Here is a 22,135-nt window from a genome sequence, read left to right on the forward strand (position 1 = left end):
GTTGGGCCCAAGTCGGGCCGGGCTACGTTATAAGCTCCGCCCAGATTCTGGAACTAGGCCCAGATAAAGCCCAGCACCACGAAGCCATACCCGGCGGTTAACCTTCCTCCGATGAAGGCGACCGGAAGCGGGGGGAGAGCAGCGGATTCAAAGGGTCGAGAAAACGTAGGTCAGGCCATGGCTTCCGTTTTGTATGGACTGATATTAGCTATAAAGTTTCTTTTTTAAAACAAAAGAAAAATTCTTTTCTTTCTTTCTTTCTTTCTCCCGATCATCATTTGTCGTTATCATCTATCCATTTTATGCTCTTATATATAAAATAACTAATATATTTTTTCTAACTCTCTCTCTCTGTTTTCTCTTTCAAAGAGAGGGGAAAAAAAGCAATAAAGAAACAAATCTTCTTTATGTTCGGGGGAAGTAAGCATCTACAAGCAATTCCAATCTCTCGGGTTTCCGTCCAAACCATAAGCATTGTCGTGGTCTCGCAATGGAGGTAAGTAAAACACCTAATTGTATTTTCTTGAGGATTCTTTCATGATTTGATTTTGCGTGGCCGAAAACCCTAACGAAGTTTTTGTGGCGGTCTTCCTTCTCCGTCTTTGTCCCCGTCCCAGGGCGGGAACCGCCACGTTACCTTTGAGGCGGCCAAGGAGATGCAGTCCCCCCGCTTCCGCGCCGTCCTTCGGGCGACGAGTGGCCGCAAGAGGAGAGGCCCCACCGACGTCAAGAGCTTCTCCCATGAGTTGAATTCTAAAACACCCCACCATCTCCCAATCCGAAAGCTTCGCGGACTCAGCAGCCCCGAAGTAACGATTTCTTCTTTTTCTTTCTTTCTTTTTTTTATCAGAATGTATATATATTATAATGGTTTCTTGATCTCCTCTCCCCCATCTGAAACTTTTTCACCATCAATTCAATCATTTAGTCATTCATCGCATGGGCATTCATTTATTTCATCCGCATTCTGTTACTATAGGATATAATGACCATCATTCGAACAAAGTTTAATCGCTTGAAGGACGAAATTAATGCTGAGCTTGGTGTATATGCCTGTGATCTGGTGAGCATACTTGAAAAAACTGCCGAAGAAGATCCCGAATGGAGGGTGCCCCTGGAGGACATCTTGGTCGTAGCGCAGAAGTGTGCGGAGATGCCTCCAGATGAGTTCTGGCTCAAATGTGAGGGAATTGTTCAGAATCTGGACGACCGTCGCCAGGAGTTGCCCATGGGCACATTGAAGCAAGCTCACACCAGGATTCTTTTTATCCTCACAAGGTGCACCCGGTGGCTTCAGTTCCAGAAGGAGGGCATTTATGGGGAGGAGGACCATATTCTTGGTCTCCACCAGCTTAGCGACTTGGGGTTCTATCCAGAGCAAACTGGTTCAGGGGAGGCAGGGCAGGACCCCAAGAGTGCAATGAGTTCCATAAAAGATAGGCTCATGAGGAAAAAAATCCTAGAGTATAGGTATCTGAGTCAAGATTTTGCTGGCCACCCATTAAGATACTCGGCGGAGACGGATTCACCAGCAAAAATGTCTTCATGGAAGAAGCTTCCATCATCTGCTGAGAAGAATCAGAAGAAATTCCATGATGCAACAAAAGATGAATCCCCCATGAAAAAGTTATCAGATTCTTTGCCACAAGCAGATAAAACTAAAGTGGGTTTGGATGAGACTGCTGAAATCCTCGATGTCTCTGAGCATTGCTCTGAGATCTTAGACAGTTTGATGCAACCATCCTCGAAGGACCAAGATGTCGCAAGTGATTACTCTGAAGGTCAACAGATCCTAGATGATGGGAAGCTGAAAATGATATGTAGGATTTGTGATTTTGAGATACCAACCATACATGCAGAGGGTCACTTTAGAGTATGCACCATTGCTGATAGATGTGATTCAAAGGGTTTAACTATAGATGAGCGGCTGGAGAAAGTTGCTGAAGTCCTTGAAAAGATTCTGGCCTCCTGTACATCAAGGAGTTTTGATACGGTGGCCGCGAACCAAGAGGGTGCAAAAATCAGTGCCTCTTGTATAAATGAAGAGTCCGATGACATGTCTCCATGTCAGAATAACTCATCCTGTCCATCTGCTGGCACAAGGGGGTGTTCTTTAGAAGTTGCTAGTACTCTAACCGTGAACAATCTAAATGAATTACCGACAATGCTAAATGGTTCAAATTGTGCATCATCATCAGGAAGCATGACTCCACAATCACCATTGCTAACACCAAGGACTAGCCAGATTGAGTTTCTAATGAGTGGACCGAAGGCATTTTCGGAGATTGAAAGCCTTCAACAGGTATGCTCTTGTCCATCCATTTTCTTAACATGGGACTACGTACTTCGTCTGTAGAATTAGATGGTTGACTTGGTGTTTGCCTCAACAGTTGTTTTTAGTGCTAAGTATTTTTGACTTTCTTCTTGTTCTCATGAGGAAAGAATATTAATCAAAAAAATTATTTATTTAAGTGGTTCATTTGATGGAATCATTCCTTGATGTTGACGAGCTATTAATACCAAGGTTTTAAACCCTATGGGACATGAGGATCCTAGTTTCTCTATGGAACTAGACGCTCCACTGTTCTGCCCAATCTTGGTGACAGTTCCAGTCGAGCATCCTAGAAAGCCAGGTTTTAGGGCTCCTTTTGGTATTGCAATAGGTAGTAGAGCTTTTGTCTATAAAACGTGGGATAGTGGAGCTTTTGTTAATAGAGAACTTAATGAAAAATTGTTTAATGTTTACTAATTACATTTATGAAGTTCTGTGTAACTTTAACATATGTTTGGTAACTAAACTGAGAAAGTGCTTTTAGTATCAAGTAAAGGCAGTAATAGAAATTACATAGTACTTTCAATTGTTAAATGTTTGTACTATCAAAATGGTGATTATAAAATATTCTTAATTTATGAATTATTTGTATCGACATTTTAATCTAAATAATAGAATAAATAAAATCTATATTTATTATAAACATATAATAATATTGTTATATTAATATTATTATATAATAATATAATATGATTATTTTAATAAAATAATGATAATAATACAATATGAATGTGATATAATATATGTACATGATTTCTGCAATCATTCCTCATAAAGGAATAAGGACAAAGTCTTCAGCAAGGTACATAGTGTTAAAATTGGATTGTGTACTTATAGGAGACCAGTACACTACGGTATGCTACCATATGGAACCGCACCGATACACTATACATATATATATTTATATATATCATAACTTTCAAAGTTTTTAAGCTTCCTTTATTTAATTTTGAGTGAAAAATAGAGTTTTGTGAGTTTTTTATGATGTTTAATGTAATATACTTTAATTTTTTTATATTACATGACTAAAGAATGGTGTATCTAATATATATTAAATTAAGTATAACATGTAAAATGTAAAATATTTATATCAAAAAATTATCGTACTTTTTTTCTCCTCTCCTCTCTTTCTCCATCTTTACCATGAAATAGAGGGAGAAAAGCACGTCAAGCCCTTCTTCTACAATTGTTGAGGGCCCGAATTAATATGGGGCTTTTACTGGTCTGAACTATTAGCATGATATGCTAAACTGGCCCATACCGATCCGGTCCGGGACCGTACGGTACAGTGGTGAAAAACGGGGGCCGGAACCGATCGGTACGCCTTCGGTACTATTGCATGCCGGTGCATACCGGACTGGTTCGCATCGGTACGGCCCAAACATGCCACAGCGACGCGCGCTGTAGCCTATTTGAGGGCCGATAGCGCACACGCGCTGTCTTCGCTTCCTCCCCACTCGTTCCACTATAAAAGCCGAACAATTTCCATAAGGGAAGGCCGAAGAAGGTGAGAGAGCGTTCTTCTCTTTCGAAAAAAAATCCAGCAAAGGCTAATTAAAATATGATTTTCTTTCTCCTATCTTTTTTCTTTAATATTTGTTTTAAGGAGCTAAAAAAATAGCTCAAAAATTGCAAAATAAGAAGAGATCATGCCAAAATTTTTGATTCGGGCCTGATTTTTTTTATATGTTGTAGATCTATGGAGAATGTGCATGTTGACATAAATATTTTTATTTTTTAAAATTTTTAAAATTAATTAAAAATTATTTTTAAAATTAAAATATAATAAAAAATATTAAAAAATTTAAAAAAATATACTGTCCTCATAGGATTAGAACCATCAAGAAAAATCAACCTTCCACAGCCTGATATTGGCTGGGAGCATGGGCGAATGCTCGAGGGCCGGCATCAGTTTCAGTGCAACTAGTGCGACAAAGAATTCAAGAGAGGAGGGGGGAGGGGTAACCAGATTGAAGCAGCATTTAGCTGGTAATTCTTGTGAGGTAGCTACGTGCCTCTCATGCCCACTGGAGATCCGACTACTGATGAGGAAGAGCCTCACTGAAATTAAAGAAGCGAGAGAGAGGGCTGCTAAGAAGAAGACGAAGGCGAAAAGCCGAGCGGCAGAGCCATCTTCCTATCACTCCAGAGAGTTTGAGGAGGTCAAGGGTCTAGATGAGGGGAGTAACAGATCCAGGCTGCCATGCAGGCAAGCCTGGATGATCAGTGGAAGCAAAAGGAGGGGTTCAGGCATAGGGCTCGATTTGGGCCCTCGTTCTACGAGTCGGATTTCTATTCTGCGAGGCAAGATCTAGAGTTCATGAGGACACCTTAGTCAAGGAGGGCATCCGTAGAGGCGGTGCTCGGATTGCATCTATTTTGGGTTCAACTAGAGGGATTCCACCAGGAGCGTCAACATGATTTAGATCTGCATGCTTTTTCCAACAGAGAATCGAACCAGCAGAGGATTCTCAATGCTGAAGAAGGATAAGAAGAAGGATATGTGTGAGCTATTGGATCTGATTCTACTTCAGCCACATCCCAGCGAATGTGGCAGACAATACGTATTACAAGTCTGTCATTTCTGCCATACAGGCTGCCGGTCCCGGTGTAGATCCTCTAGGCCCGAAGAACATCTATAGTGAGCTTCTTAATAGCAACAAGAAGGAGCTAGAAAAATGGATTGCCTCTTACAAGAGCAAGTGGCCCACATATGAACTGATAGCGATGTGTGATGGACCAGTTCTAGACGAAGCATCATCAACTTTCTGACATACTGTAATACAAAGACTTTCTTCCATAAGTCAATTGGTGCTTCGGACCAGGTGCACAACTCCACGTACATCCTCAAACTTATGGAGGAGGTGATTGATCAGGTAGGAGAGGAGAATTTCGTGTAGATCGTCACTGATAATGGATTGCAATATAAGGTCACCGGGGAGATCTTGATGGAATGGTGGCCACATATTTTTTGGACCCCATGTGCTGCACATTATATCGACCTCATGTTGATGAACATTGGGAAGATACATAGGATGCATCATCTAGCTTAAACCGGGATCATAGAAACATTAGAAAACATGAAGAAAACAACAAAAAAAATCAAATTAAACTTAAATGCATATGAAAAGTTGAAAAAGAGAGAGCATTCCAAAAAAAAATTCCCTGCGGAATGCCAAACCAATGGTACCGATTCGGTACAGCCCGAACCGGTACCGAACCAGTCCGGTAACTGACCGGTACGCTGTTCAATACTGGTAGGCCTTACCTTGACTATTAGGCATCGAATTGTTCTGCCTAGTAAAAACCAGTCCGCGCTGGTTCGGGCCAAATATCATACCGAGACCGGGAACTGATTCTGGTCATGGTTGGTATGGTATGATATCGACGAACCACGACCGAACTAGACAGTTTGATATGGTATTGAAATCCAGCACATTCTGGTTTAGCATTTTCAAGACTGTTAACAAATTTCTGCCATTTCTTCTGTGAGAGTCTGTATCTTTCTTACATCAGCATTATGTTTTTCGATGTTCTATTTGGCTGTGCATGCAACATGTTGTAACTGATCCCAACATCCCATAAGGGATGGATCAGAAGTCTGGCAGGGCTTTAAGAGATATGGACTCAGACTCCAGCACTAAGACAATGGAAAGTTTCTTAATTCAAACCACATGTGCATGCCTGTTAGCATCTTTTTGAGTTGCTGTACCATCATTATGTTTGAGGAAAAGTGATATTTGGTGGTGCAAGCAGGTTGGGCTGAGCTGCACTCAGTTTTAACCTGATTGGTTTTTAAAAAGTAGGCCTGGTGAGTAAGATCTAGGTTGAAATTGGGCATATGTCTTTGGGTCTTGTATGGCTCAATTAGCATTTAACCCAATCAGTACCAGAATGTTAATGGAGTAGATGTGATATTTTAAATCAAGTTAATGTCAACCTGATTTTCCCCAGCTGAGAGTTGACTGGAAGATCAAGATGCATATTTTAATTCTTATTCATATAAATAATAGAGATGCTTATATTAAAAGTTAATTATTGTTAAATGTCTTCAAGCTTTAGAGATGTAATCATGCACTCCTGTTTAATTTTCTCAAATATATTATCATTTATTACAGTCAGATGGTTAAGATTCCTAGGTAGATGAACTTTTATGTTTGATAGACTTAAAATTTCAACCAAGCTGAGCTTTAAACTGGAAGGTAGTAACTTTAGACCAGATTTTTTTAATGCTATGATATAACCTGAGCAGTCCATTTTCTGTACAAGACCTATTGGTCATGCTGGAGCCATACTTGTCCCAACTCACCTGCACCCTAGTTATGTTGTGCCAAATACTTGGTATGGTGTTCAAATTTTCTTGGTCCTACAGATGATATGATGTATCATGATGTCTTTTTTGGTTCCTCTATTCGTAAGTTGATACACTAATGCTGCAATAATATTCAAGAACTTTGTCGCTATTGTTATTTTAATACTGTCTTTTTTCTTGTTTATTTTTTGTTAGCGGATATTTTATGCAAGGTTGCCATATCAGAGTTATTTGTGCCTTGAATTTCTTTATTTAAAATACATGTGTTTAATTTTTGTCAACTATACAATATTCTATGCATATTATAAACTTCTGTATTTACTTGCAGATAGAGAGTTTACTGAATATTGTTCGTGACGTTGCAAGTATAAAAACATACAACTATAGCTCGTTGGAATATTTGAACTCCTACCTAGAAGACCTAAATGCTGTTACTGACACTAGAAAGGTTGATGCACTTGTCGTTGAGACATTTGGAAGACGGATAGCTAAACTACTGCAGTGAGTTCAACTGTCAGTTAAATAATTGATGCCTCCAATGTTGTTGATGCTATGTAGAGACATAGTACAATTAATTTACAGTTATACTATTTTAGTCAACACTTTGTTCATTAGGCTAAGTTCATTTCTGTCTAATCGGTTGTATTTGGATTTCGGTTTACTTCATTTAGTTACTATTGCACCTTGTTTAATCTTCTAATTTGACAGGGAGAAGTTCATACATCTATGCGGGCACATAGATGACGCTAATAAAGATTCTTCATATATTATGGTTGGTGAAGATGGTTCAGCAGAAAACAGAATGGGTTGTAGCTCACGAACAAGCCGTCTGAACGCAAGGTTTAAAGATCGAACATCTATTGAGGATTTTGAAATAATAAAACCAATAAGTCGAGGGGCATTTGGACGAGTTTTTCTTGCAAAGAAAAGAGTAACAGGCGACCTTTTTGCGATAAAGGTACTCCATATATGTTCTTGTTGGATATTTTAGAGTTGAAAGATATGTGTTTTAATGGATGTGTTAATATATCATTTGAAGTCACCTGGATGCTTTTCCACTTTATTTCTGCATAATAAAATAATATCAATAATGATGCCTCTTATGGACCTGATTCGGTATTGTATCTCCATTCTCCAGTCATACCAATTTTTTTATAAACAAGCGATATCAATTTATTTAACAAAATAACTTTTTAGGGAAAGGAAAATTAATGGATCTCAAATCTTTGTTACCTGCATATCTTGCCCATGGTTTCTTTCTTTCCTTCATTTTTTCTCCCAGAGTTTTCTGTACATAATTTTCACTTTTCAGATTGCTTAGCTTCTTTTTAGTGTATAAACATGAGATTGTTGAATACATTGCATGTTATGGCTTGGTTCTGTCTGATGGTGACTTCTGATCTTACTCAACAGTTCATCTCCTTTAGGTTGTGTGGGACAAAAAGTTCCAGATTGAACTTATTCTCCAAAAGTGGTATTATCGTCTATATCCATTGAAGTTGTAACCTCATTTCCTATGGTTGTCATTTTAACCCCATATTGTGTCCATTGCTGCACGTTTTACTGGTTTCTCTGAGTGTTCATGCTTTAAGGATGGTCATTGGAATTGTTTGTCATCCTTCAGATTTGATGAAATCTTGAAGTGCCCCAGGTATAGGTTAGATAATCTGTTCTTGTGACTTGAGTAGTACAAAAGATAAAAAGAGTGAACTGCAAGGAAATGAATGAGAAGAAAAAGTAAGGAAGGCAAAAGAGGCTCACCACAGGATACATTTTTATTTAAAAGAATCGATCTTCACATATTAACTTTACTATCTTTTCATAACCTCATAAAAAGGACATCTAAATGACAGAAAAATTCATAATATTTTCAAAGATTTCTTTGCCCAACCTATTACAGAGTAGGAGTTTTATAACGATTTAATCAAAATGAATATATATTAAAAATATATATGGAAAATATGAAATTATTTGCTTACTAAGATTTAAACTTCTCTCATTTGAGAAGTTTTACCGCCAATAAGATTGACTAAGAGAATTCCTTATCTCTTGACCCTAAAATACATCTGAGGACTCTTATTTTTAACTTAGGTAACCTCTACTCTGATTAACATCAAAAATAGATGTACATAATCCTGTGATTTTAGTAAAAACTCCAAGCAGGTTTTAGATGTAGAGAATGATCGAACTAAAATGATACCAAAAGAAATAATACAATGGCATATTGCCAGAAGATTTTGACCAGAAAATAGACATTCTGGCAGTAGAGCAAGTTTAATTTAAGCAGTGGAATTGCCAACACTACTCGTTGATGGCAGATTCATTGTTATGATCCCTCAAATTTTGATGATAAACAATGATTAGGTAGTAATAGTAAAGGCTCTCTGTAGAACTTCTAAAGCTTGAAGATTCCATTCTGGCGTAAAAAAAGTCACTCATGCATTATGCATACGTCAGGTTTAATATTGTCTGCATGATTATCACTACAACAGCAGGTTCTTGTATTTTGAAATCAAGGCACAGTTGGCAACAATTGTTAGGGAAGGTCTGGTGCATCTAAGCGGAAGTTATTAATCTTTGGTACCCTGTCATATTGCTTTGCTAAAAATGAATGTTTTATAGGTAAAAAGAAAAATGCAAACAATGATGTATTATAATAAGCCATAATATTGATATCAGTTAGTAGCCATACGATCCATCTTATTTGGACCCATACACTAGGCACTGATCCCTTCAAATATCTTACAAAGTTTTTTCTTTGACTCTTATAGTCCTGTGGAAACTCGATGGAACATCCTACAAGATGCTGGTACAGGATACTGTCCCAAGTGTCGAGATGGAACCATCCTGCCATCATCACATCATGCTGATCGGTGCATCCTGGGACATCCCCTATCCCAAGTCTCGGGACGGGTTGGGATGGTGACACATCTATTTTAAAGGAAAAACTGGGACGATCCTGCCCAGAGGATTTAAAACCTTGATTAAATATTTATTTGTCATTGCTGACATCTTAGTTTGTCCTGGTTTCTATTGCATATCTATAATAATTGATTTATTGAACATTGTATCTTGTATGTTCTTTATCAGCATGCATCATGCTTCAGAATGCTTGTACTTCTACATGTTCATTAATTAATGTCTTTACTGATATATGGAAACCTTGGGCTGTAGTATGCTAGTATTATTGATTTTTTTCATCAAGCATTGCTCTTGACAAGTAACATACTATGGTTGCTAGCTCCATTGGTTGAAGATGTTGATATATCTTGGATCTGGTATCGATCACTCTCTAGATTAACTATTATGCCTTTTTTTTAAAGTATAACAATTACATCCAACATGGAAAACCTTGTTTCTACTAATTTCACTTCTATTGAAACGTCGAAATGATCTTTCCTCTTTTTCTTTTCATTTAATGAAAATCATATAATGGAGGTGCCAATTGCAACTATATCTAGCCTGGTTCTGTTGAGGTTTTTTTGCAGTGAGATATTCCTATAGATTTTGTTTTTTTTGGTTAAACCATGAATTGGTCTGTGAAAGTTTTGCATACCCATATGCATAAATACATATATGCATGTATTTATGTGTATATGTGTATATGCATATACATTATTTTGGCACAAACTATTAGGGCTGTCGACCATGGATCTCAACCGCTATCAGTGCTGAACTGATGCTGCCATGCATCAAACTGTGAGGTGCTATACGCATACCCGTTCTTTTATTAGCATACACCTCTATTAGTTCATCTCTTGCTTAGGGGAAAGAAAAAAGGGAGTGCAGTGCACTAACTAAATATGGGAGTGCATTTTTTCGAGAAGAAATGTGGGAGTTCATTTATCAAATGAGATCACAGCAATCAATACTTCCTCTAATGTGATTGTAGCTATCTGTGCTTTTCCTCATGTAAATGTGTTGCACATGCCCGCCACTAGGATATATGTAACTTAAAAGGGGCTTGTCCCTAATATTGGAGGTTAATTCATCAGTCAAACTAACTACAATGTGGGAGCTTAGAGTAGATCTCATATGTCGAATATGAAACTCCCCAGTTTACACTAGTCGACCTACTAAGAGAAGTCAAATTTTGCCATTTACATACATGTAATTTGCAAATTAATTTGCTGTTTAATTTTGAATTTCTTTAATGTTGAATTATCAGCAGTCTGTGGTTAAGTCAAGAATTTAAGTGTGGCCCATGCTGGACGTATACCAGAACTGACATTGGATTGGCACCATGCTTATTAAATCCTTTTCTCAATTACAAAGGATTTTTTTTGTTTTTAAGTTTTTTTAATATTTTTGACTACAGAAAAAATTTTAGTCCTTCATGCTTGTACTAATATCTATTTACATGAATATAGGTTCTTAAGAAGGCTGATATGATTTGCAAGAATGCAGTTGAAAGTATCTTGGCTGAACGTAACATCCTAATATCAGTTCGCAATCCTTTTGTGGTGAGCACACCTTTAAAAATTAGAAGTTTTAATGTTACATTTTCATGTAGATATGCATATTTAACTTCATTGTGATCAGCAGGTCCGATTTTTCTACTCCTTCACATGTAGGGAAAATCTGTATCTGGTCATGGAGTATTTGAATGGTGGAGATCTTTACTCTTTATTGAGAAATCTGGGTTGCTTGGGTGAAGAAATGGCACAGACTTACATAGCTGAAATAGTAAGTACATAAATCCCTTGTTTGATTCCAATCATGATAAAAAGCCTCTTTTACAGCATTGGCTACTGCAGGAATGGCCATATGCAAATAATGATATAATCATACAACAGTGAAATATAACTTTTTCAGGTACTTGCATTGGAGTACTTGCACTCCATGAATATAATTCATCGAGATCTGAAACTAGATAACTTGTTGATTGGGCAGGATGGTCATATCAAGGTCAGCATGCCACTACTATTTTCTGTCTCTTGCTTACACATAATCATTGGTCATTATCAATACTTGAAAGTATAGATATATGATTTAGTTGATCATCTATTTACTAAAGTGATCTAAATTCATGATTTCTCATGCATTTAACAAAACTTAGCCATGCAAGATCCGCAATACCAGAATCGGCACCCGTGTCAGTAGACCGGCGGTACGGTGCGGGATGGGGCGGTACCATGCCATGCTGTTCCAGCTCGTACCGACAAAGAAAAACCAGAGAGGGAGGAGGAGGGGGAGAGAGAGAGAGGGGGGGAGGGAGAGGGAGAGGGATGAAGGGAGGGATAGAAAGGGAGAGGGAGGGGGGAGAGATAGAGGCCGAAAAAGGGACAGGGAGGGCTTTCGAGCCCCCTCTCCTCCAGTGCTGCATAATAGGTGCTCTGCCCTTGTTACATTTAGAGAGAAAGGAAAAGAGAGAGACAGAAAAAGAGAGAGAGGAGAAGGAGAGGGAGAGAGAGAGAGGGGGAGAGGGAGGGGGAGAGAGGTCGAGTGAGAGGGAGAGGGCTTTCGAGCCACCTCTCCTCCGGCACGGCATAATAGGAGCTTCATCCCCATTATATCTTTTAAAAAAAAATAAGTGAAATCGGTAGCAACTGTCGGCTTCACTTTTTTTTTGAAATTTGTTAAGTGAAGTCTGCAATCGACAAAGCCTCTGTTTTATTTCGAAATAGGGGCTCTGCCCCTGCTACACATGCCGGAGGAGAGTGGGCCTTCAACCCCCCCCCCCCCCCCCCCCCCACCTCTCTCTCTCCTTCTGTCCCTCTCTCTCCCTCCCTTCCTCCCTCTCCGTCCTTCCCTCTCTCTCTCTTCTCTCCTTCTCCCACTCCCCCTCCCTCGCCGGTTTCTCAAAGGGGCTGAACCATGCCGGTCTGCCCTTGGTACTGTTCAGCATGCCCCGAACCGGGCGGCTTAAGGTGGTACAACATTTCTTGTAACTATGTTTTTGAAGCAATACAGAGGTCTAGTATTTTGATGTTTAACACTAAAGTAGTTAATTTACCAACTCATGGAAGAAGAAAGAGACAATCTTCAAGGAAGACCATATCACACACTGATTACATGGGCCTTGCACGAAAAATATGGTTCATGATATGTCCTCTTCTGGGAATGAGGAGATGGATGAGGCTCATATAAGGACCATGCAATACATGTTGACATAGTTCAGTCTCGGTTATAATCTGCATATTTACCCTTAAGACACTTCACATTCCTTCAAAAGAATGGCTCTCCTTTTCAATTTTTTTCTGAATATGGATTTATAGCGATATATAACAAATGATGATAAATTGATAATAGTATCGTGGAGGCAAAATATATGCGATCGGATGTCTTGATATGTTGGTAGTTACCATAACATCTAATTCATAATTTCATATGCTGATCAAGTTGCAAACTAGATAATGTTCAAGTATCAGCTCATCTAGCAAGCTCTACATTTTCAGTTTGTTTGCTCTATAATATAATGCATTTTGCTTTTACTAAGTTGGGATGGAACAATCAACTTCAAACTTGTCTTGGAGGTTGCTCGGTTGAGCGGGATACTTGACTATTGCAATAAATGTCTCACCCCCCTTGTATTTCAGAACGCTCTTAATTAAAATGTGCGCATGTTGTGGTATCATCTTAAATTTCAGAATCTAGCAGCCATTGCATCTTAGAGAAAATTGCAGGGACAAAACTGATAGTTATTTATTGATTTCAACTCCACGAGGTAACTTGACTAGTGATGTGATCATATATAAGCTCAAGAAAGTGTTGATCAAGGGTTTTTAGTGCTATGTGCTGGTGTGCTGGTGCAGTACCAGCTTGGCGTGATTGTCATGCTGCTGCAAACTTGGCTTACTCAGGAAACGATTGAGACTGTTTGTTTGTGGATTTCACAGATCAATCAATATAAGCATTTAGCTTCATATGATTACATCATTTCTTCATTAGTTCTCACAAAATTCTCATATTTTTTTGGCACAGTTGACTGATTTTGGGCTCTCAAAGGTTGGCCTTATCAACAGCACTGATGATTTATCAGGTCCGGATCTCAGCAGTGCTGTTCTATCAGGTGATCATGAACCACTGCCTGCAACAAAACGAGCACAGAAACGGGAGCAGAGGAGAAAGCAGTCTGCGGTCGGTACTCCTGATTATTTAGCACCTGAGATATTATTGGGAATGCCACATGGTTTGTTACATTAATTATTATTGAAAAAAATCCTTTTTTCCATCAAATTCCTCCTTTTTCACGTTAAAATTTGAAAGCTTTTTTCACATTATAATTTTGAAGAATGTGACTATGTGATACTTGAAGTGTAGGCCCAACTGCAGATTGGTGGTCTGTGGGTATTATCCTTTTTGAACTGCTTGTAGGTATTCCCCCATTCAATGCTGAACATCCACAGGTAAGTCATTATACAATTCATTGTACTTTCAATAGAGTTGTTCATACTCTCTATCAGCGTATGCCGAACCGGCCCGTACCGGCCGGTACGGGCCAATACAAACCGGTCCGGCCAGCTACCGGTACGGCGGAGCCGTGGAAACCGGTACAGGCCGGTTCCTTGCCGGAGACGAAGAAGGCGAGGAGAAAAAGAGGGAGCACGGGGAAGAGAGGGAGGGAGCCCACCTTCCGCCGCCATCGGAGAGCCGCGGAGGGGCGTCGGAGGCCGGTGGGGGGCGGCGGAGCCGGGCGGGGGACGGGGGAGCCCGCGGGGGCGCTGCGGAGGCCGCGGCCGCGGCCGCGTCACTGTTTCGAAAGAAACAGGGGATGCAGCCGCGTTTTTTAATTTGGGGATTTTAAGTGAAGTCGGCAAATCGGTTGCCGACTTCACTTAAAATCCCCAAATTAAAAAACGCGGCCGCGGCCGCGGCCTCCGCAGCGCCCCCGCGGGCTCCGCCGCCCCCCACCGGCCTCCGACGCCCCTCCGCGGCTCTCCGATGGCGGCCGAAGGTGGGCTCTCTCCCTCTCTTCCCCGCGCTCTCTCTAGTTCTCTTCTTCCCCGGTTCCGGCGGGGAAGAGCTTCCCCGTTCGTACCGCCCGGAGCACGGTACGAACCGGCCCGTACCGGTCCGGTAGGCAACCGGTACGCCTACCGGACCCGGTACGGTGGACCTTGCTCTCTATAGTTAGAGAGCTTTATTTTCATGTATTAAAATAGTCATAATCATAGGGTTCATAATCAGTTAGCCTTTTCTCAACTATTTGGGTTCATCTTTATGGATCCTTTTGCCAAGTATTCCTATTTAGAGCAGACTCTGATGTTCTTTCAAGTTTCTCTGTATCCTTTCTCACAACCTTCATCTATGTTGTTTTAGATCTTTTTCTCATTTTTTTACAATTTTGAATACAAACCAAAGTACCTCTCCTTACTAGAGCATCCTCAAATCTTCATTGTATATGTCCATGCCATCTTGATCGATTTTCCTTCACTTTGTCCTCAATTTGTGCAACATCTACAACTCTTCTAATATAACTAATTCTTACTTTATCCTTTATAGTTTTAATACATGTCCATCCTAACATTCTCAGCGTTTTCATGTACATTTTTTATTTCCCAACATTCTGAGTTATACAACATACCCTACCTCAAAGTTACTCTTCTTGATTGTAGAAAATAAAAAACTAAAGATTGTAATCTTAGGCTTTATGTGAATAAATTCCAAGTATAAAGGATCTATTACACTCCTAGCAGAAAGGCATGAGGTCTCCGAGCTGCTTTAGACTTTTGTTATAGGTCCACCTATCTTAAAAATTCACCAGCATTATAAATTAGGGTCATTTTTATTGATCACCAGCATTAGAAGCTCTCTTTTTCAAAAAGCTGAAGGGAGTATTAGCCTTAATTTCATTACTGATAACATTTTGTAACAGCTAGCTTGGGCATCATCTTTTCTGTCCACATGGCGATTTCAGAGTGATAATTAGATTGTGGAAATCTATTTTTTAAGGCAGAAGAAGCACATCAATATTGATTATTGACTTTGATCATATAACCTGGCTTCAATGTATCTTTCTTCTACTAAGTAAACATGCAAACTTCATACAAAGGCTTATGCGACTCCCTGCAGTCATGCTTTTAGTATGTTCCTTCCAAGGTCCGCCGTACCGGTACCGGTCGGCGTACTGGTGGCAGCCTGGACCGATCCGAACCGGTCCCGTACTGGTCTGAACCGGGCCCGAACCGGTCCTGTACCGGTTCCGTACCGATTCTCCAACAATAAACTACTGGTACCGGATTCCACACTGATCCGGTACGGACCGGTACGGCAGACCATGGTTCCTTCTAAGAATTTTATTTGTGCATGAGTATTGCATTAGAATGGTTATATTCAGTTGCATGTATTACGTGTTTCTGTCGCTCATTGTTTTCTGGCACTCCATTTTCAAGCTTTATAAATTCTATTCAGAAGCTTCGGTACTACAAATAATTCATGAACTTGGAAATGTTTTTTTTTATGACCATACATCCTATGATTGTTTTATACAAAATTCAGTTCTAATGCCTCTAATTTTGCTGCAGAAAATTTTTGATAATATCATGAATCGAGATATACCCTGGCCACAGATACCAGAAGAGATGAGCTATGAGGCTCATGACTTGATTGACAAGTAAGGCCTGTAAAATGATTTATCTTTTTATGATTTGAAAGTGTTCTATTGCAAGAATTACTTTCAAATGTTTTACACTTCTGTGTTGTCTCTATTCTTCATTAATGTATATAATCCATATACTTGAAAATCTTAATTTTATCATAACTAAAATCAGATTTATTATCTCACCAGTCTAACTAAAATATTAACACCAATCAACACTAGAAAAGAACAAGATTAAATCCCATATTGGATTTATGAAGCAATTAGAAAAATAATATCAAATAAATTCACAGTGGTAAGCATTCCCTCTTCCAATGGAAACTGGTGTCCTATGACCACAAATAAAGGCTGGTCAGGAGATCTTCAAGAAGGGAAGATTCTCAACAGATGGTGCCAAGAGAATGCACTGCAGAATTCGAGGCTTACTACTTTGTTACAGTGTTTAGAATTTTAGATAGATGAAGCATGTCAAAGGGAGAAGGGGAGATGAAGGAGAAGTGAGAAGGGCAATTAAAACATCTGCCTCACTCAATATCACAGCATGTAATACATAGTCTGAGATATAGCCATATTTACTCCCAGGGCCAATATCACACATGAAACCTGATTTAAGGTATATAAAACCTTTTCTAATAGTAGATTGGTATATGTTCCATTAAATTTGTTAGTACTGTTGTTAGTATTTTTGGTTCTCATCAGTGGTTTTGCCTTTTACATTATGGAATTCCCTAGCAAAAGTTATTGACTGCACTTGCCTCTTTGCTTGATACATAGCCACTAGGTTAATATTTTTGTGTGCACCCAATAATTTGTTATACTCCTGACATCTGTCTGTCTGACTATGCTTTTTCCTGAACATGGAAAAATTGGCTAGGATTGAACCTCACATATTGTATGATTACAATTTCCTGAACCAATGAGTCTAAAAATTTTAATTGTTCTGTTCTGTGATTGAAAAATAAAACCAAACATGTTCTACTGAACTGGCTAAACTCATTTTTCCCTGCATTCAGATTGCTAATTGAAAACCCACTCCAAAGACTTGGAGCAACTGGAGCTGGGGAGGTAAATTTCTTTTCTTTTATTTAAACTTTGATAGTCATTCCGTAAGGTCTAATACAAGTTTAACCATCAAGGCAGGTGAAGTCCCATCCCTTCTTCAGAAACACAAACTGGGATATGATCACTAGACAGAAGGTTGAGTAGTTGAACTTCAACTGCTATCCAGCATGTTCAGTTTTTGCAACACAACCTCATAATTGATAGTTTTTGCTTGTTTTGCTGCAGGCAGCATTCATTCCTTCAACTGAAGGCGAGGATGACACAAGTTATTTTGCATGCCGTCATCCATGGAACACAGCAGATGATCATATATATACAGCATCTCATGATTATGATGATATGACCGATACATGCAGTATGAGCTGCAGCAGCAGCCCTCACAGTTGGGACCTGGATGATGACGTATACAGATTGCATCTTTTATTTTTTGTTTCCCAGCAATCTCAGGCCTCGCTCATGTTATACTTGATATTTTTCTTGTGCAGGGAGATGAATTTGGCAGTATGGCAGACTTTGGAGCGCCAACACTCTCTGTAAAGTACTCATTCAGTAACTTCTCGTTCAAGGTAGTGCTTAATCAGCATCCAATTAGTTGCATCCATCAAATACAATCTACCTAAACACATAACCTTGTATTTTTGTGTGGTCAGAACTTATCACAACTGGCGTCCATGAATTATGATCTGATAACAAAGTGTAGCATGGAGTCAGCAGATGCTTCTAAACCCTAGCGCCCACATTGGAATGATATTGTGCTTTCAATGTCCACTATTTCAGTCTCAAGAAATGGATATCTCATGAGATTGAGTAAATGAACTCGGCATCATGCTTCTTTGCATACGTGTGGAAGGCATAGTACTATGGTTGGATGATCAAGGGCATGCTGATTTGGTCCTACTTAATTTTGACACGCAGTCAATTTACGCAAGAAAGAAAAGTTAAATAGTACAGGAGAAATATCATTTTTTCCAACTTGATTCTTTAATTCTTTATTTAATGGTGTATTGACCGAGCTACAACCTTTAGTCCTTGTTGACAAAGGACTTTAATACCCATCTCAAGTTTCAAAGTTTCTTTAATTATCAATCCCTAGTAGTGGTACATACTTATTCTACAATATGTATACAGTTACAAATAATTATATATATACAGATATAAGTATGTGCAGTGATGATATAAATGTGTGCAGGGAGAATGTAACTATGTTTAAGAACTAAAAATAAGTATGTGCAGTGTAGGATAAATTAAATGATAATGGTCGAGGGACTTCATGTTAATGTCCGGTCAAAGGATCGGCTGTTAAGTTCCTCTTTTTGACAATTGAAAACTATCTTGTTCCAAAAGATTGGCAATTCTGTTTACAAGACGCCGCTCTCTGAGTGAGAGAAGGTGCCAGCATATGCAATTCCATCATCCAGATTATAACTTTGCACGGCAATGATTTATGGTGATTAAACGGTGAAATTTTCTGCTTATCGTGACTTATATTCAATAGTCGCTCACATGCTTGAATATTAATTCTAGAAGGATTTGGATCATGGCTTAATAATGGCAATGCAACATTAGCACTTGGGACACCATTGCCAAATTTTTTTCTGCCAGTTTATCACTGGGAAAAAAAAAACTGTAAACAGGTATTGCTTATCAACGAAATGGTTGTTTGTCGTGACATGTTCATTGATGCCTCGGCTGTTTTATATGGTCTGTCTTAAATTTATTCCTTGATTTGGAATTAATCCTTTTAGAATTAAATAATTTCTGCCTGTCACAGAGAAGGGGTAACATAACCTGATAACTAAATAGGCAGTAGAGATGATGGTGCGTGCGGCTCTCTCTCTCTCTCTCTCTCTCTCTCTCTCTCTCTAGGAGTCTCATAGGTGACGAACTACATCATGGGTCAGGAGAATTTTGGTTGGTGCTGAGTCTCTCAGATTTGGGTCATGATCATCCTAAAAGTAAACTGATAATTAAATAGGTTCATTCGGATCATCCAATGCTTAGTCTGTACATCCAAACCCAACTCAAATGAATTGATAGTTGGGCCGACCTACCCGTGACTTGAACCTGGTTATATCCAATCCAAAGATGCTAACTGATGTTGGGTTAAACCGGGGTTAATGAGCTAGGATGTCCGGAGTTTTAGGTGCATTATAGAGAACCGGTCCAAATCCATCCTATCACCTCTTTTGGCACTTGTGGAGAGTAGCGACTGTCGAACCTATTACGTTCCAGCGATAAAGAGTAGTGGATTAGTGGTGAATGGTGATTGCTGTTGAAATCACTACTTGTCCTAAAAACTTAAGCTAATAGGATGAGGTAAATTTGTTTATATATTTTATATTTTCTTACGCTCTCCCTCACATATAGGCCAGACTTTTTTTTTTATGGATGAGCCCAACATGTGAAATTTTTAATAATGGGGTTAAAGAGTATGTTCTGATACCATGTTGAATTCATCACTTGTCCTAAAAGCTTAAGTTAATAGAATGAGATAGATTTATTTATATATTTTATATTTTCTTACAATTGCTACCCTAGAGCTATGGGTGATATTAGTCCGTGACAGTCCGCGCTAGATTAGTAGTATTGCCATCCAATTAGAAACCTGGATCCATCCTATCTCCACTTTTGGCACTTGTGGAGCGTAAAGACCATTGAACCTACCTCGTTCCAGCAATAAAGAGTAGTGGTGAATCGTGATTGCTACCCTAGAGCTATGTGACCTACACCGAAAAGGTGGCTGATTGGGCTTTCTCCTGGATCAAAGCAAATCAGCTCACCGAATTCCTCGATCGAATCGGGCGCCCCGGAACGTCGAATAAAAATAGGTGGCCGGGTTCTCTTTAAACAACCCTCTTTATATGATAGGCCTGGCCCCCTTCCCCCCATCCCTCCCTTATGTTTAGGAGCGGGATCTGCTAGATTAGTAGTATTCGCATCCAACTAGAAACTCCAAACTATCCATGTTGTTCATGGGGCATGCAAGATTGGTTTAAGCTTGGGTCAATCGGAAAACAGGCTAAGACTCGACTCAAAAACAAGTTAAGCCAAAAGCATTTGATACTCGGCTTGGCTGTGCTCATTTACACCCCACACCCAATATGGTTTGGCATAATATTTTAGTCTTTATATGTTTTAGTGTACATATATGTTTTTTTGCTGACCAGTGGTTGGAACGTCTATTGACACCCATATTTTGAATCCCTAAAGCTGTAATTTCCTCTTTCCCTTTCTTTATACAATAAATTGATAATGAGCAAGCACCCGCCGTATAGGTGAACAAGAGAAAAATGATAGAGAAACTTAATTTGTTTGGAGTCACTAAACCACCAAAATATAACACCCCTGCCTCATGCTATACATGAGAAATTATACCCTATACCCAATTTACTAACTTAACGGTATACCAAGCCAATGTTATTTCTCAAACATTACGGTTTGGCCGCATCAGCATAAGTTTTAAAAAAAAACCGTCAAGTGCTCCGCCTGCTATGTTGAGCGAACGGAGCCCTAGTTGCCCCTTATACCAAGTGAATGGTAGAGAGAAAAGGAACTCACATCCTAATCTCCTAAGTGAAAAGGCGGAGACCCTACCACCGATGTGGTAGCACGGTGGGAACGGAGCTTTGATTTCACCGAAGTGGCTCAGGTTCGAATCGTGCGGATGTCGATTAAATGCAGAGGACCGGATGCCCTCCGCCTGGTTTGTCCAGTGAAGTCACTATCTGGTCTGCCGTTACTTAGATGGTGCTGGTGTGACGTACTCACAGGAGAATAGAGCTGTCACGCTGATGGGGCTCTGCCACGGATGAAGAGGGTATGAGTAAAAAATATTCTATCTGCATCGAATACTCTCTAGCGGAGAGAGGACTTGATGGGGGTTACTACGCGGGTGAGGTTCTCCTCACCCCCTCTTCCCTTTTCTTAAGCATCTTCTGACCCTCAACATGAAAAAAAAGAAACAAGAAGAAAGCTTTTGGCCCGCTCTTTTGTACTCTCAACAAAAACTCCATCCCTCTCTCCCACCTTCCACCAACCAATCTTCGTCACCTGCAACAAGCTCAAAATCACCATCACCGCCGAGAGCCCCTTCTCCAAATAATACTATTTTTCTTTTTCTTTTTACGCTGATATGGCCTAAGGTACAACATGGTGAATATTATTGGTTTGGTATAGGCGAAATATTATTGGCTCGGTGTACCATTAAGCTAGTACACCGAGCAATGGTATGCACAGAGAAATACTGATGCAAATAGTTGGAAAGATAAATAATTGGTAGATTCTTCTTATACACTGCAAAAGAAATGTTTCACTCAACGGAATATAAAAAGAATAGGATTATCTTCCTCTTATTGAATTATCCTCTTGATGCCTAAGTTTTTAATATGATGTACAGACTGAACATATTGATAGACAAGGTTAATATGAAATGTTGAGTGATTTATAAGCTTCTTGTTTCCTCTTTATAATGTCATAAACATATCTAAATTCCATATAGGCTTCATCATTATAATAAATAAAAAACTGCTCATACATAATAGTCACCAGCACAATAACTTACAAACAGTAAAATAGTAAAATAAAAAGTGCCTTTTATGGCAAAGGGGCAATAAAACTTTAGACACACCAAAATATAATTTTGTGTTTTGTCCTTCCGCCTAGGCTAATTTACAAAATCGGCTTTCTTTTAAGACTATTCCATCATTTTTGAGGAAAACTAAGAAAAAAAAATTTAAAGAAACAAGAAATATCAACAAGCTAACCAAGGAATAAAATGACTAACCATATTTGTTTTACAAATGAAATTGCTCTGCAGGAAGATTATTTTCTTCTTCATTTTCAGCACCAGCATTATTGGACGTTTCAACATCAAAAGCTGCTATTTTAG

General features: G+C 39.2%; 1 protein-coding gene across 3 annotated transcripts; it reads left to right on the forward strand.

Moving 5' to 3' along the window:
* Positions 1-77: 77 nt before the first annotated feature.
* On the forward strand, positions 78-18,336 carry LOC103713940 (probable serine/threonine protein kinase IRE). Of its 3 annotated transcripts, none has more exons than XR_003386923.2 (17): positions 78-169; positions 370-496; positions 618-809; positions 980-2,302; positions 6,973-7,145; positions 7,353-7,602; positions 11,015-11,107; positions 11,190-11,330; positions 11,460-11,552; positions 13,569-13,776; positions 13,908-13,993; positions 16,112-16,200; positions 17,199-17,250; positions 17,322-17,382; positions 17,473-17,649; positions 17,733-17,813; positions 17,898-18,030. XR_003386923.2 is itself a non-coding variant. In XM_008800996.4 (17 exons), the coding sequence occupies exons 2-17, from the start codon at positions 491-493 to the stop codon at positions 17,976-17,978; spliced, it is 3,102 nt and encodes a 1,033-aa protein (XP_008799218.2). In that variant the 5' UTR covers positions 78-169; positions 370-490; the 3' UTR covers positions 17,979-18,336. The 3 variants fall into 3 exon arrangements, 2 of the variants coding, with proteins under 2 accessions (XP_008799218.2, XP_038981721.1); XM_008800996.4 differs by having other exon boundaries at positions 17,326-17,382; positions 17,898-18,336; XM_039125793.1 differs by having other exon boundaries at positions 130-191; positions 17,326-17,382; positions 17,898-18,336.
* Positions 18,337-22,135: the final 3,799 nt, after the last annotated feature.

This window comes from Phoenix dactylifera, chromosome 4 (genome assembly GCF_009389715.1).
Source record: "Phoenix dactylifera cultivar Barhee BC4 chromosome 4, palm_55x_up_171113_PBpolish2nd_filt_p, whole genome shotgun sequence".
Taxonomy (NCBI): domain Eukaryota; kingdom Viridiplantae; phylum Streptophyta; class Magnoliopsida; order Arecales; family Arecaceae; genus Phoenix; species Phoenix dactylifera.